At 36.8% G+C, this 17,116-nt stretch overlaps 1 protein-coding gene across 1 annotated transcript; it reads right to left on the bottom strand.

Annotated features, from left to right (window-relative positions):
- Positions 1 to 324: 324 nt before the first annotated feature.
- Positions 325 to 13,700, bottom strand: LOC139717625 (folylpolyglutamate synthase, mitochondrial-like). The gene is made up of 11 exons (XM_071629132.1): positions 13,656 to 13,700; positions 11,933 to 12,051; positions 10,718 to 10,925; positions 10,237 to 10,298; positions 9,479 to 9,581; positions 8,795 to 8,872; positions 6,914 to 7,076; positions 6,598 to 6,723; positions 4,463 to 4,689; positions 1,314 to 1,383; positions 325 to 701 (listed from the first exon to the last, which is right to left on the bottom strand). The coding sequence occupies exons 1-11, from the start codon at positions 13,698 to 13,700 to the stop codon at positions 325 to 327; spliced, it is 1,578 nt and encodes a 525-aa protein (XP_071485233.1).
- Between the last annotated feature and the right edge of the window lie 3,416 nt (positions 13,701 to 17,116).

The raw sequence follows: 17,116 nt of genomic DNA, 5'->3' as shown, positions 1-17,116 counted from the left end.
GGGCTGATGTGAATAAGAAATGAAATAGCGCGCTAATTCTCACTTGCGAAAAATTTCTCGAGCTTGGATTTTTATTGGGCTGATGTGAAAACGCCTTTTGTCGCTCTGAAAATGAGTGAAGTGCCCCTAACTGACTGAGAAAAAAGAAAGGTAATTCGGACAAAATTGGCTATGGGCTAACTCCGAACTGGCTTATACACCATGATATATAGAAAGATGAAAGGTGACCTACCAAACAATACTATTATAAAAATCAATAAGCTTGAGTAATACTAGTCCCCTTATCCTTGGTCGATCTCGATTGGTTAGTCTTCCTCGTGGTCCTCATATGGTCCCGGTTGCAAGGGTTGGATCAAGGACATTTAGTACCGAGCCAACCAAGTATGTGCTGCCAGTTACAAGGATCTGAAGGTGATCTGCCGACTGAGGAGCTCCTCGCTCAGCGAAAGGTGATATTTCCTGGTTCTGTATTACCCCGCCGCTGAGGGGGCAGTATTTATCATCCAGCGGTCCCACTGCCCACTGAAGCGCTTCGGTGGCGGACGGTGCTACTCGAATGATGGGAATCCCAACCTTGCCATTGCTGTTGCTTGGAGGAGTCGACTCGTTTGTCATCTTCTTGTGCAGGTCTCGATATGCATCCGCTAGTGTATCCAGCTTCTTCAGTAGAGCAGGCAGCTTCAGAGGCGGTTTCTTGTAGTCTTAGGAGTTAAATGCAAGATACAATCAGGTAATCAATCGTCTGTGTTAACTATGTTAACCTGGATTTTGTTTTAACTCTGTTATGTCCGATGTAACACAGTAATTAAATCGTGTGTCAACTACTCTCTAAAAAAAAATCGAGTGAAAATATTCACTCTTGAAGGAGTGAATACAAAAAAGAGTGAATTTAGAGTGAAATTGGAGTGAAAATGTTCATTTTCACTCGTTTTGGAGTGACCTCAGGGATCACTCGAAGATTTTGGAGTGATCCCTGAGGTCACTCGAAAAAGAGTGAAAATGAACATTTTCACTCAAAATTCACTCAAAATTCACTCTAAATTCACTCTTTTTTGTTTTCACTCCTTCAAGAGTGAATATTTTCACTCGATTTTTTTAAGAGAGTATGCCCTCAAGACCAATTCGCCAACCTAGACATTTGCGTCCATGAGACACCTAATGCAGTCTCAAAATTGCACAAAATAGAATGAACTTAGCATTTTGAAGTGCAGCAGCTAACAAGAAGACAAATCTGTTTAGGGATTGTTTTCAGGTCTTGTATGGCGGTCGTCTGGAAGTCTGGATATTTAATTGACAAGGAAAACTAAACTTACCCATCACTTCGTTGTGCTTGTCAGTCACGGTGCGATTTCCACACAGAATCACAGCATCAAAGTTGCAACCCTATCACAGTCACAAAACCCAGAAAGATTATTTTATTTTATTTGAGAAAGCATTCACGTATCAAAGCAAATGTCACATACAACATCTTCTTTCATCATTTGGATCTGCTTTAACTTCCCTACGGTGGCCACATCTACCATTTCACAAGATGATGAAAGACGTGTATTCCTTGCTCCTAAAAAATGAATGATTTCTGCCAAGGTTGGTTACAATTTGACCATAATACGGTAAAATTCAAAGCGACGGGGGGCTCGCGCTCATCTGAGTATCGCAAGACCACCTTCCATGCATTGAAGATAGTAAACAAGAGAGTACAATGTATATCACCCTAGAGATAATACCCAACCGAGTTTGGTAAAAACATTGACCGTGTGTTTTCAAGAAGGAAATGGAAATGTGAAAAGTGGGCCTCTATTGGGTCCTTCAGGCTCCCAAGGGGGCATAAATCAATGAATGGAGCAAATTTGATAACTGCAGTAACAAATTTACTCACCCATAACATTAATTTAGCTGTATCACTTATGCTTCTCGTGAAGATTAATTTTGAGGCGTTGCATAATTCCTTTTAAGATTTCTTTTAAGATGGCGGCATGTGAGGGAGGGGCATGGTGCACATCATTTGAACGAATTGTATTCCAATCGACCAAGAGATGCTATATGCCTGCCAAGTTCGGTGTGAATTAAACCATGCGCTTTGAAGGAGATGTTTGTTTGTTTGTTTATCAATTTTCACTTGCATTATCACATTTTTGTTTTCAATATATTGGGCCATTATTGCCCCCCCCCCCCCCCCCACCACCACCACCACATAGTGGGCGGGCAAGGGACTTTATGGTTCAAATTGTTCCTAAAGCATCAAATCTGGCACACATGTAACCCAAACCATATACTATTCTGATTTTTGACGGGCGCCAAGAAGGGCGCCCTCTAGGGCGGCCATATTGGCAAAATCCAATATGGCCGCCATCTCGGTTTAAAGGTAGGCCTAAGTAGTCATTGAAAACTAACATTATAAAACTTATTCATTAGCAAAATCAGTTTAAGAGATTTTCTGGGTCAAGAATTGAAAGCCGATTCTTAAGTTATTTTTGTGATCTGAGATTAACTTCGTCTTATAAAAACACACACACACACACAGCGAAAACAGTACGTGCGAATGCTTCTATTTTTCCTGCTGAACTTATTTGTTAGTGGGGAGAAGAATAGCAAACAAAAGGAAAGTCTCGCTTCATGAGAGATGAAAAGGGTGACACTGGGGATGGAAGACCCCGCTCAACGTACATGACTTGTATATACCAGGGGGCGGATCCAGGAATTTCGTAAAGGGGAGGCGCCTTTACAAACTCGAAAAAAGGGGGAGCCGTGAGACATCCGTTGATTGGAATGTAATTGTAGAGCACCAGCCGTAAGGGCGGATTTACATGCTGTCTTTTGAAGAGAAACAATGCTTTGTTTCACACGAGATGATAGCAGATATAGACGGATAACACTCACCCCCTCATATGGAATCAGAACCTGTTCTCAAAACAATCCCAGAGACATTCTGATGAGTTACAGTCTGTTATTATAGATATGTCAACAAAATGTGAAAATGAATTGAAGGCCACCAGCAATATACAGCCAGCCGCCTCACATTTTCTGACATCACACCAACTTTGATCAACACATTCCACATTCCACATGACGCATTTGTGCCTAAGCAACAGACGGGAACTGACTCCATGTCAGAGACATAAACTGAAAAAAAAAACACGTCGAAATGTCTTTTTTAAAAAGATATACAGCACCATTGACGCCGCTACTCGAAGAGGAGTGATTACTTTCTTTCTTTTGCCGTTTGGGGATCATGATTTATAAAATAGAAAACAATAAGAATGATAAAAATGCACTTTCCCAGATTATTAATGAAATGGTAGACAAGAAGAAAGTTACCACCACAACAATAAAAAAGAATGAGGGTCAAGATATTCGAGATTCTAAAAAAATATTAGTCGAAAATTGGCTTCCGACTTCGAAACTTCTCGTGATGAATTCACCTCTTCATGATCCCCCAGTAAAATGATTATTTTTCGGCAAAGCGAGCCCGTATGAAATTGTTAATGTTGTACAATCTCTCAAAAGTAGTAAGTCAACTGGACACGATGGAATGAATGCAAATCTTTTGAAAAGGTTATTCATTTTATACCTTTTCCTTTGTGTTATATATCTAATTTATCTCTTACCACGGGCGTGGCGGGTACTTGCCCAAATTTCTTTAAAAAGCCAAAGTAGTACCAATTAAAAAAAAAAGAAAAGATGATTCATCAGTTGTGTCTAATTATCGACCAATATTGGTCTTACTAGCCATATCAAAAATTCTTGAGAAAATATAATGCATTGCCTTCTTCATGATATTTTAGTTGGTAATAGAATATTTGTATCAAATCAGTATGATTTTAGAAAATTTCATTCAACGGATAAAGCTATAATTGAAATGTATCATAAGGCAATAAATTGATTGTCACGTAAATAATAATTATGTTATTGGTATATTCATGGACCGTATGTTATACTAGTAAGGCATTTGACATAGATCATGATATACTGTTTTACTCGGCCCCATTACTATATTTCACACATTTTGCGTAAGTATGTTAGATTACTGAATTATTGAGAGTTCATTCACGGTTCAAATGTAATAGATTATCATTGCACATTTCAAAAACTAATTGTATGTTTTTCTATGTTCTGCATTGTCAACCTGATGAATGCAACATTTTTTGTATAGATGGGAAATTATTAATTGGACGAACGGGTACTAAATTTTGGAATGTAATTTTGAATAATAACTTGACTTTACATGATCATGTAAGGAATATATGTATAACATATTACTGTTTTGTTTGAAGGTGAATCGTAATCCGTCAGGTGCTCAGCAGCCGCTTATAACAGAAGGAGCCATGAAGTCCTGCACTTCTACACGTTCTGTGAGCGTTGATAATGAATTCTTTTACACATCACAATGTTGATAGTACAGCAGAGAGAAATGGTGTGGAACGATATCCGGAGATTTGAGCCTTAAACTGATTGGGTGACCTACCAGAAAAGGAGCCATGATGTCTTGTGCCTGTCTATCTCCACCGAGGTAGAACATCAGTACTCGCTTGACGACCCCTCCTATGTCCCCCGCGTCACGCTCTGCCACTTCAGCGAACCAGTCTCTACACATGAACGCACTGTGGGTGGTGTGTGCGTTGTCGAGGTAGTATGTCACGTGGCTGCCTTTAACCACTTGGTTTCGCCCAGGCCAGTGACTAGACGCCAGCGCTGGAACGAGAAAAAAGGAAGATCATAGGCACGTAGTGCAGAAGTTGTAATACATCACAGTTGGTCAAAACAATTACAAGAACTCGCACAAGTGCTCCTTTTGAAAGAAAAAGTAGCCATGATATGTAAATTTTATTGATCTGGACCGACAGTGTAGTTGAATGATACCATAAGCCAGTTCACAGTTAGCACTATAGTCTGCAATGACCTCTCCAACCACAGACTTTGCAAAACATGGAATAGTCCTCAACCAAGAAGAGCAGTTGAAAACAGTAATGCAGGAAGTGTTAATTTACATGTCAGTGCTGCATGAATGGCTTTTGTTAATGTTGCTGAAAAGAATGCAAATTCACCTGTAAATACCAATCTGAACCTCGATCATTTACAACACAGTTGCCAAGAAGCCCTATCTAGGCTTTGAATACCTCAGTTGCAAATCCATTTCAAGAGAAGGTCTGCAATGACCTTTATCTGCACATGCTCAGATTGTAACTGTGAACTGGCTTATCACATAATATACATATACATACATTTGTTTGTGTGTTGTTGTTTTTTTTGAGGGGGGATCAGTATTTTGCTTCTATTTGTGATATAACATAGATTATTTGAATAGGAGCATCATTATGAACATAATTACGACATTTACTATAAAGGCACTTAATGTGTACTCATATTCTCATTACAATTGATTTGGATGAAAGTAACTGAAATTCTGAACTGCAAAGACTACGAAGAAAAATTTAATGAAACGGATGGAATATTATTCGTATTTTGAAAGCGAACCAATCTTATTCTTATGAATGCATCTATATAAATATATATATATATATATATATATATATATACATATATATATACAAACACACCTGTATATATATATATATATATATATATATATATATATTATTTATTTATATATACCCCCCACATATATATATATATATATATATATATATATATAAACATTTTGCACGAACACTTTAACACAAACAGTCACGTGCACTTTCACCGAGTTCACTATATGAATATGATTTTAAATGTGAGGAGCTCTTGCTAAAAGTTTGGAGTGGAAAATTTGTTTGATCAATTCAGCTGGGCATCGAAAACATTCGTGATCGTGCATCACAAAACGAACAAAAAGTCGCACCCCTTGATTTTACGTGAGGACTCAAAAAAGGTGAAATGGGTCAACTGATTCAGTCTTGACTTTTTTCGTATTTTCTGAAAGAGTTATCCTTCTACATTATTCTTTAATTCGGGATCATAACATGAATGGTAAAGTGTGTTTTCAGCAGTTTATCTACAACTCTTTTGGGGGAGAATAGAATGATCAGATATGTCTTAGAGTCCCCTTTTCATTTCTTGAAATCCTTTACACACTCATGACCTTCAAGTCCAATAACTTTTGATAACTTCACTGCCTTGAAAGTTGGCATTAATCATGGACAGAACGTGTTAATAGAACATGCTCAATTTCAGCTCAATCTGATTATCCCTTCTTTGTTCATCGCTCGGGTAGTTTACATCCTGTGTTTTGTCCCTTTCATTGCCCAGCTAGCACAGCTTGGTAACGATTTAATGCTTGAATAGACCCTGTACTTCAGAAACGCTTTTCTCAGTTCACACTTTTCCAGAGTGTGTGCTTTCTTTCCAATACTTACAAGGTTATAGGGGAGCCCATTTGAATTGAGTTATATATCATTTTAAAGCTTAGAGTCTGCTCTTAAATCCATGTCTGGCGACTTTTTGTTGGTTTTGTGATGCAGGGTCACATTTGTTACTATTGCTTTTCCCACGGATGAGAATAACCGACAATACGCAGCATATTCTCTTGATCCTCCCCCTTATTTTTATGGACTACGAGTACGACTACGGCCGAATGGTTATCTGTTGAATTGCGTTACCCACCTCGAATAAACTCAGAAGGAAGAGTAAAGGGCAATGTCCTTTCAAGCTCTCCGTAGGTCAACTGTTGTTCACCAGTGGGGTCAATCAGTCCCGTGACAGAGTCCGGATCCACGGGGTGCTCCGGAACTGAGGGAGCAAGAGAAAAGCAAGAAACAAAACAATTGTAGGGGCAATATATTCTAATTTCTTTCATTCAAACTTCCTCGTAGAAAGCATATGAAATGAAATAGATCGGGAATTTAAGTAGGTCATAAAGTTCAGTTAATGTATCTTCTATGTGTCTTATACAATCAGGGTACGAATATGCATTACCCACCTTGAAAGCGGAATCTGCCTGAATCCTTCTGCTCGATCCAAGCCTTGGTAATCTGCACGGCTAGGGATGCATTGAGAAGCTGATGCTTTCCGAAGAGGCCTACTTTCACTGGGTTGCCTTGAAAGTCGTTGTGTTCAAGTGGCGTACACACTCTGAGAGTGGCCTGGTCGTGACGCCGAAAAAAAAAAAATCCATTTTTTTTCTCTCTCTCTTTGAAAAAACACATTGTGAACTTTACTTGCTTAGACTCCTCCGCTAAGACTGTTTTCTTCTCAACATGTTCTAATACACATGCTGTTTTTCAAACTACGAATAGCAACATTTTGTTTAGACGAGATTACTTGACATCAGATTATCAATTTGTATCTGGATGGGGAAAACCATTTAACAGATCCCCTTTTCAAAGGGTTGTGATTTAGTGCGAATTTTGGATTTTGCAGTAATTTTTTTTCTTTGTCCATTTGCAAATATCGAAGTGTAATTACACTGTATGCTTAAAATTCGCCTAGGAAGAGATTAAAGAAACACATTTTTAATGAAAAAAAGAAGAAGAACGGAATAATATAATTTTTGTTAAAAACGCGCAAAATATGATTTTTTTCGGTTTAGATTTAATTTTTCGTCATAATTGTTTCATAATTTAAATAATTGTAATTATTTCATATTCTAGATCATTTAAATTTGATCACACTGAATGCGCACTTGAGCGTTGCGCGTTACCGATATAGAAATTGAATAAATTTTGTGTAAATAGTGAACATGCAGGGTAATTTTCTAAAGAATTCATTGACAATTCCACTTGCAAAATCAATCATTCTATATTTACTATGAAATTATTTATATTCGTTTTGGCTGATTTGCCAAATCATAGTGTTTTTTCTTTGTATCATGAAAATTTGTCTAAAGAACGTTGAACTGTTCCTACTGTTATGAGATCAAATAATCGAGAAAAAATTCAAAATATGTATGAAGATCCAGGCTAATATTGTATTGGAAGTACAAAACCTTAAACGCATTGCAGCAAGCACTCGAAGTGCCGAAAATTAAGAACAAAAATTTGACTTAATTATTCACAGAAAAGTGTTATTAATGAAAATAATAATGCAAATAGTAATAATAATAAATTTATATATTCACACACAGCCCTATATGGCAATTGACTGCGATGAAGTTTCGGTCAATGAAAACAATTTCTAAAACAAACTAGGCTTTTAAATACATGAGGCAGGAAATATCGATTAGAGACCTTGTACAGTTTTAATTTGTTTAGAGGGCTACCATGATTGCTATTTTTTCTCATACAGAGGTACCGTTTTTAATTACATATCATATGACACAAACTAATTCGATGTAAATGCTTCCCAATGCATGTTACCTAATAATGTTACAACGCAGGTTGCAATGAACGTGATATATTTCGATTACTGGAGATACCTGCTTATCAAAATACTTTAATCTAATAAACGTTCATTTCTTTTTTGACGGCAACTTAGAAAGTGGCGAAATTCATACCTGTAGTGAATCTATAAATTTCCATCTTATATAACCTCAACACATTGCATATTGTGTGAATACACACACACACACACACACACACACACAACCATTCATTAACAAATATTTTGATTCACGCATGTAATACCCAAGTAACTCTTATCAGCAATTAAGAGAATTAAACAGAATCATAAACAACTCCTGTCTATCTTTTTAAAACTCTTTTTCAAAAAAAGGTATACCTGTTAGTGTATCTTTACCACAAATAATCGTAGAATAAATAAATGAATAATAGTCGTTTTGGATTCACATGCATATGAATCGAAGAATCCTTGAAAAAAAAATTTCTGACACAAGACCATACAGATAATACAAACATTATAATACCTTTCTTTCGGCAGCTCTGCGGGCTAACACTCGCATGGCCCCGGCGTCTTGGGCGACCGTGATGGCTGTGTGACCCTCCTACGAGACGGGGACAGCATGACTTATTTAGAGGGGACTGTATTTTTGTACTAAATTATGAACGTTACTGCCAATACAGTTTTATATTTGGAAGCGTTTCTTTCATATGATTAATTTGCGCTTAAAATGTTTGGTATCAACATCTTATTCTAAACATCCTATTTTTTTCTTTGTTTGATATGATTTTGATTTGATTTGATTTATTTCTGCTTAATTCCGTTGCATCAGATATGATTGAGTACAAATCATTTATGACAAACAGTATATCGACACATAGTTTTTAGTACAAAATAAAACAAGTACATACAGCTTAGGGAACTTAAACAGAAGGGTCTCCAAAATAAGCCGAGGCTTGACGGTATGGAGACCCTATACTTACAGCTACTCTGGATAGAACACTCTGGATTGTTCGTTTGCTTGTTCGTTTGTTCTTTTAAGATACGTGCACGGGTTCGGTGTCAACATTCATTTCAATGAGATAGCAACTGAAACATTAAATGACATGTCCATAATACTGTACAAAATTTCTTTGCTCTTCAGGGACACATTCACAAACATATGATGATATGTTATTGTGACGTCAAACCGATTTAGATTGATTCTAACCCTCAAGATGCCGGACTTGTGCCAGGCGATTTCTTCGATGGTATGTCCAAGAAAGTGAACATGATCGATGCCGAGTGACGTCACGCCGGCAACTGTTGAAGACCTTTAAAGATATCCGATGAAGAAATGAGAAGTCTGGTTAACTCATAAGAAATCGAATGATAACTGCTATTGCACAAATGACGTACAATGATTGTTGAACATTCTGCATGGAGAGCATGGATGATGAAAAGCAGAATTTATTTTCACCATTTTTCTGTCTTTGTTTGTAAACTAAACCCGATATCTTTCTTATCACAGCTCACTGCAAATATCAATCAGTTGTTGAAAACGCATTTATATTTGCCCTGAGTCCATTCCCACTCAATGTTTTATAGTCCTAGGTATATGACATTGGATTCTGTACATGATGTCATTACAGAGGGCGCAATTTAACATTTGAAGTCACCATGACATCTAATGTAAATTCAGAGTACCCCCCCCCCCCCTCACTCAAAAGAAGTAAATATAAAAACAGCTGGGAATACTGTCCTGTGCTCTAAATTAGCTATTACTTTAATACCCTTTTGTCACCTTTTGTGTGACTGTTTATAGCATAATCATGTAACATATTGTATAATTGTTTCCCCATCCCCATCACGACAAAAGGTAGATAGATGTCCCTGCCTCTTTTCCTACGGTCCTTAACCTATGAGTTTAAAGACAATATTCATTTTGCAATAGCATTCAGACAGGAGAGTTGAGGTATGTCTTCTCACCAAAGGGCATTCGTCGTGTCGTACTCGCCTCCCAAGCCTACTTCAATGACTGCAACGTCCACCTTCAGATACAGAAACCGCGAAAACAGAAAGCAGAAAAAATCACTTGCTGTGATGGCTATACAAAATGTTAACAAACCAAACAAAAAGAAACCTACATGGAGTCCGTGCTAATATGAAAGATGATGATTGAACAAGATGTAGTTTGGAAAGCAAAGCGAATATTAGTAATGAAAGAAAAAAGGAGATATATCATTAGTATTTGTTTCTGCGATTCAATTCATTTCTTTTTGTTTCATAATTTGACACTGTGAACTTAATGGATTTCGAAACAAGTTAATTTTTTTTTGAACTTTTGTAGTGAAAGGGCCTTTATGTTTTTTCTTTTCTTTTTCAATTGTCCCAAAAGGAATGGAATTGTAGGCTGCATCGGTGTTTTTTTTTTTCATGTTTACGAAAGTAAGGTACACCATAAACATACTTTTTCCTGCAGGAAGATGTAGAACGACATGAGAGTGAAAAGCTGGTAATGGCCCAAGTTTTCATAGTACAGTGGATCTTCTGCATTCATATAAGCATTCTTTTCGATCATCTCGAGGAAGTCCAGGCCGTAACGGGCAAACTTCTCCCTGGGAAGCGCTGCACCCCCGACACGGATTCGTTCCCTCACTTCAATCAGAGGTGGTGAACTGCATAGAATGAATTGTAGCAAACGTTGTGAATAAATTGAAGCAAACAAGTGGCCCGTGGATCGTTTTTCAGCAAAAATGAAACCAAGAATAAATTTAGGCGTTGCATCAAAATTATACCTTGAAGGATCCTGCAAAATATCAGGATCGTGCAGGATCGTGCAGGATCCTGCAAGGTTTTGATGCAACGCCTTATAGTAGGGTATACCTAAGGGGGGGGGGGGGGGGGGGTCACCGTGCACCCCCCCCCCCAGGACTCCTCGAAACTTACATTTTCAGGATCCTCATGACATACCAAAACATAATCAAGATGTTAACAGGAACAAAAAGTGGCTGTTCTAGATGAAATTTAACCCTTAAAGGGCCGGCCGGACTTTTTTTTTGGCTATGCTCAAACCGGAGGGGGGATTCGGCCTTCCAAAAATCTCGGCCCCCAAAAATCTTGGCCATCAGTGGTGCAATCGCGATGAAATTTCACATGTGTGAGACCCACGTCAAAATCTACAAGATTGTGTCATAAGATTTTTTGAAATAATCAATTTAGTTCTAATTTTAATTAATTAATTATGCAAATTAAGCTCAAAATCATATTTTGGCCTAATTAAAAGCATTGAGAGTCTAAATTTTGATCTGTAAATCTGTTTCAGCATATGCAACAATTGTACATCACAAAAACTTCCAAAGCTCGTTTCAATTCTTATGTATTCTATTGTTTTCAAAATGTCTTATGTATTTCTCTGTTTTTCAAGTTTTGTTTTTTTCTTTTTTTCGATTGAAAATTGTCACTGACCACTTTTTTACCATAATTAGCACAAAACTAATCAATGAAAGTGATTAATTGTAAAAATAATCAGGTTTTCATGACTTTCATGACAGAACATCTTTTTTTCCATAGAAAATGTACACAAAATCACAAAATTGTGCCCCTTGATTGTTCCATAATGTCGAATTTTAATACAACGGGACCGCGAAAAAGCGACTTGGAAAAAAAAATGATTCATGCTCACGTCAGAAGTCCAGTTTTGTATCCACAGGTCCTGAGAATGCGTTCTGTCAAAGCACACGTTGAACCCTTGCCCTTGGTCCCCGCTACGTGAATGCAGGACAGTGAGTTCAACACCTCTTTCTGTTTGAGAGTAAGAAACGTTCCACCAATTACCGTCTCTTAGTCTTACCAAACTGGGTCTACTTTCTAAAGACCAACTACTTTTGTTTTTTTCTTTGTTTTGTTTTCACATACACATTGCAGTGTCCTGCATGCTCTTGGACTTTAATGACCATTGGTCCTAACGACGCGAATGCGGTCTCTCTTTTCTCTCTCATTAATTCAAATTTCTTTCTACTATCATAGGAGGGCTAGGTCCTCGCATGATTTTAATAGATCGTGCTTCAGCATATAGATTGTTTCTATGTGGCGTCGTTCTTTTGCCGATGTAAGTGAGCGTCTTACATGGTATCTACAAGTAAGGATGGGTCCAGGGCAATTACCCCCTAGGCAATTACCTCAAACCCTTCCCCTGACCCTAACCCTCGTCTTATCCTAAACCTTATCTAAACTCTTAACCTAACAACTGCCTAACTTTAATCTTTACGGGTGGTAATTGCCCTGACACGGTAAGGATGTTTTGTAACAAATGGGAATCATCATCATGACAGCAAAACGACTATGTTAATTGTAATAACGAGTGGAATAAAAGTGATACAATATAAAGTAAGCAAATACTAAAATTTCATTGAAAAACTCAGTTAGCTGCATACATTTCTACCTAATCTTTATCTCTTAACTTGCGACATTCAATACAATGAAAGTTCCTTGCCCCCCACACCTTTACTCGCTCTACAGTATGAAACACATGGATTAAACTGCACACAATAAATAGAGTACTTCCCATTTGGCCAATTCTACTACACACTGACGTCACTGTTACTCCTTTACCAGCGTGTTCACAACAGGATACACGGTACACTTTCCAACCGTCCCTCTTCTAGACATAATACCCCTCCCCACCATGATAATTATAATAAAGAACTAGAAATGTCGCTATGGCGACTGGTATGCCTCCGCCATGATGCATGATTCTCCTTATAGGTCTAGATAGTACATGTGGACAACGTGTGATTACATTTTCACAAAATTGGCTAAATATTAAAATGACAAGTTTGTTACAAATGTGTTGAATGTTCACCTTCCTTGACCTAGGTTTAATTGGATGAATAGGAGAGCATGTATGATTTGGGATTTAAGGTCTTTAACTTGACTTTGACCAATTCATACGTTTATGCATTGAGTAATTTCCAAGGTATGGAGAAAAAGTGCAATTTCTGTATTGAATAGTATTAGTCGTAATAGTAAATTGTTACCATTTTCATCTGGCCTTTGACCCTAAAATTCATAAGATAATCACTGTCAGGCAGAACATGCATAAATATGTAGAAAGTTTAAAGATAACTTGAGCCACTTCCGAGATGTGAAGGAAAAAACTTAGTTCAGCACTTTCACTTGATCTTTGACCTTTTGACCTTTGAGGCAAAAACAAAACAAAACAAAAACTTTCCAGAGAAACTCTATTAGGTTATACATGCATACACCAAGTGTAAAAAAAAAAATAATCCTGCTGGCATTGCATAAACATATTGCCTCCGGCACCACTTCGTGGCGGAGGCATTAAAAAAAAAATACCCAGTGGTTCAAAGAAAAAAAAAAAGAATCGTGCTCGAATCATGTAATACCGTTATGCCGACTCTCTTCAGTAGCTTCCTGCAGTCAGAAACCATTTCCGATCTCTTGTCAGGGAAATACTCCCTAAAAACATAGACAAGCTTTTCAACCTTCTTTAAGAAAATCTAGATAAAGGAGAACAGAAACGAAGGAAAATAATCATAATAAGACTCTGGAACAGAAAAATTATTTATAACAACAGCAATATTTACATGATAATGTGTCGGAACAGTTTCGTGTGAGTATCGATATAAAGTGAAAATCAATTCTACATCAAAGCTGACTTCAGTATAAAGAGAAAACTAACGAACAGAACGGTGAAATTTGAGTAATATCTGAATGAAAGTGGGAAAGTTATAAATTCTTATATATCAACAATTTTCCTTGAACGGTTGTGTCAGTCACAGTCCCACATAATATAAGCTGCTTAAGGCATTGTAAAATGACGAGTCCCATATATAACCTGCTTAAGGTATATGTAAGGTGACGATATATGTCATATCAGCCTATAGAAGTCTTTTCCTCGCTTACACAATATCTTCAGGAAATTGTCGGCGTTAAATTTTTGACAGGAATTTTTTAAAACTTTACCAAAGTTCGTAGTACCAAATTGACGGGGAAAGTTAAGGAATTGTCCCAGTACCGCCTAAATCTGTCAAAATGCATTCGAGATGCGTATCAGAAGATGATAGAATGATGAAAATAGAGTTCTCTTTCAAGTATAAGTGAGATGGACAAAATAATATTTGTACGATATCTGCACTCATTGTGCCTTCAATTAGATCTATATTACATGAGAAGAACATATCTGATTTCAAAATCAAAAGAGAGAAGTAAAATCCCTTTTATTTTGTACACTTGTTTGTATGCAAGTTTTCTTCTTGATTACCTCCGGTAAGTTAAAAAATGATATCAGGCGATATGTAGGAATAAATCAGGTGATATGATTTCTTTCATACATGCAGTTATAGATGCAGTGCATTATTCAATGATTACCTTTTGAACAGCAGTGCATTTAAGTGAAACTTGCTTCTAGTTTTGAATTCTAATACCGACTGTTTAATATTCCAGGTATATGGAATTGCCTTAATTTTGTCATGTAAAATCATTGAATATTTGAACACACTTGGATCTTCACCGGCTTATCAAAACAACCGAAAACAAAAAGAAAAAGAGAAAAAACAGTTGACGTTGTGCAAATGCTTGCAACGCAGTGGATTCACCACAAGATGACGAATAGCAAAAAGAATACATTGGAATCGAGCAGCAATGACATATGCAGTCTTATATGAAGAAATAAATATTGAATGAAAATTAGCAGTTAGATTCAATGAAAGTGATAAAAGACAAAATACTAATCACGTAAAAAGTGGAGACAACATTTCCTTTCTATAGTCTTGAACAAGAGATGAAATTGGGTTCGGGAAGAATTATATTCTGTACAATTAAGAACACCTGGTGATACTATATAATAATGTTGCTTTTTTTAAAAGAGATATTTTGTTTGCTTGCACTGTAATTGCATTGAAAATTTTAATTCTAAATCAAATATTAACTTTTTACAATGTGAAGTTCTTCATCATATTTTTTTTAATAACAGGAATATCAAATGAATAGAGTTTTTAAATTTATCAAAATCTGATAAAAAGATAAGAAAAGTATGGAATTTTCAAAAGTGTCATTTCTTTTTGCAAATAAGATAGATCACCTCTAAACAGCACGCAAGTGAGATGATCCAATGTTGTTATTACCTCAAAGACATTCAGATTTAAATGTACAGTATTGAATCATGCTTTTGGCAACCCACATTTTACCCTAGATAGAGTCATGTTGATCAGCTTATCCCAGGATCACAGTAATTCGATAGGAAAGATCCAACTTATATATTTGTATCTATTTCATGTCAACAATGATAATTTAGTGAAAATGTATTTGAAGCCATTTGGACTTTTTGAGGTGACAGCATCATCACCTTTTACCAATTTAAATGCATTGAATTGAATTGAATTGAATTGAATTGAATGGATTAAATGGGGTTTAGTCATTAGGCCTATCAGGCTTGGCAGGCCCAATGGCTGAATTGGGTCTGGTTTACCAGCAATGATTAAAATATACAGAGAAAATGCTAATATACTATACAAAGAAGGAACGAACCAGCAACTTCATGAATACAGAAAAAAACAACCTTATACATACGGTTAAAAAAGGCAATTGCATAATATAAAAAGAAAAAAATTGTAACCAGATTATAAGCCTAAAACACATCATTATTCATGGATGTAACATTACAGTTCTCCCAGTTGACGAAGTAAGAGATGAAGACAAAACAGAGAAATATGGAAAAAAAAAATAACATTGAGCGAGTGAGAATGAAGATGAGATATATAGGATAGGGCGAAAGAGATGAAAAGATGGGTGACGGTTCCTACTAATGTTTATACCTTTTGTGAAGACAAATTTAGGAATTCCCTATTTTTTATTTTGTTTACGGTCATAATGTGACGATACCTATACCATTGCGTATCGAGTTTACACATTGACTTTAAGATACAATGAAGTCTCTTCAGGTGACGTTCAATACAGGGGGAAAATACCACAGATCATAAATTTGTACAGTGTGTGGACGAATAACATTTTCTCCTTTAAATGGCCCTCTGAACTTATAAAGCTATCTACTTACGGAGGCTTTAAAGCGGAAAAATCTCAATAAGATTACTATACCTCATACAGGCCCTCCTCGTCATTGTGTTGAAACCCGTTGGTGACATGATCTGACTTGGCAGTTTCCATCTTGGCAGAATTCTTTGTGGAAGAGTTTCTGAAATAGTTTCCTGGTTGAAAGTAAGCGAAGTGTTGATATACTTCAATATCACATATATAGATACGATGTCTGTGTCAGGTTCTCGGTGCCATGTGCAGGAATTAGATTGTCGATAAAGTAAAATTCACACCCTGCTGCGGCACTCGCTCGACATGTGATAGATTTGAAATAACAAAGACAGATTTAAAGCAAGCAAAAACGAACTCGCCTGGAACAAGGGAAAGAAAAAAAAATGTAAGAGAAACAATTAGTCTTATGATGATCATACACGTGATGATAGAAAGAATAAAAGCAAAATACGAGTGTTACACACACACACACACAAAAAGAAAAGGTTGTGGACGAAAGTGGATGAATACGATCAATGAACATACCCTACAATGCGGACTACAGCGAGGGATGGGCATGAGCGCTGGCCTGGAAAAAAAAAAGACCACAGAAAACAAGACAAAAAAACAACTTCTTTGTCTCTGAACACGTGAAGCACTGTCGTTTGTTCTCTCGACGAAAGTCATGTAATCTAGGGTATAGGACTAAGAACTACATTGTACAGCTAATCCGTAAGCTTGTATTTTTACGCACATACGCACACAAGCACACACACACACACACACACACACGCACACACACACATACATTTTATATATGTAC

This window comes from Diadema antillarum, unplaced genomic scaffold (genome assembly GCF_040938485.1).
Source record: "Diadema antillarum isolate AM-2024a unplaced genomic scaffold, OU_Dant_1.0 scf00000078, whole genome shotgun sequence".
Taxonomy (NCBI): Eukaryota; Metazoa; Echinodermata; class Echinoidea; order Diadematoida; family Diadematidae; genus Diadema; species Diadema antillarum.
The sequence above is the reverse complement of the archived record's forward strand: the minus strand, read 5'-3'. Positions and strand labels throughout refer to the sequence as shown.

Excerpts from the sequence above, each read along its gene's own strand:
- LOC139717625 (XM_071629132.1), bottom strand. The coding sequence starts at position 13,700 with ATGGTTTCTGACTGCAGGAAGCTACTGAAGAGAGTCGGCATAACG. Across the intron at positions 9,582-10,236 it reads GACACGACGAATGCCCTTTG|GTCTTCAACAGTTGCCGGCG; the intron begins GTGAGAAGACAT and ends ATATCTTTAAAG. Across the intron at positions 6,724-6,913 it reads AGGCAGATTCCGCTTTCAAG|TTCCGGAGCACCCCGTGGAT; the intron begins GTGGGTAATGCA and ends TTGCTCCCTCAG.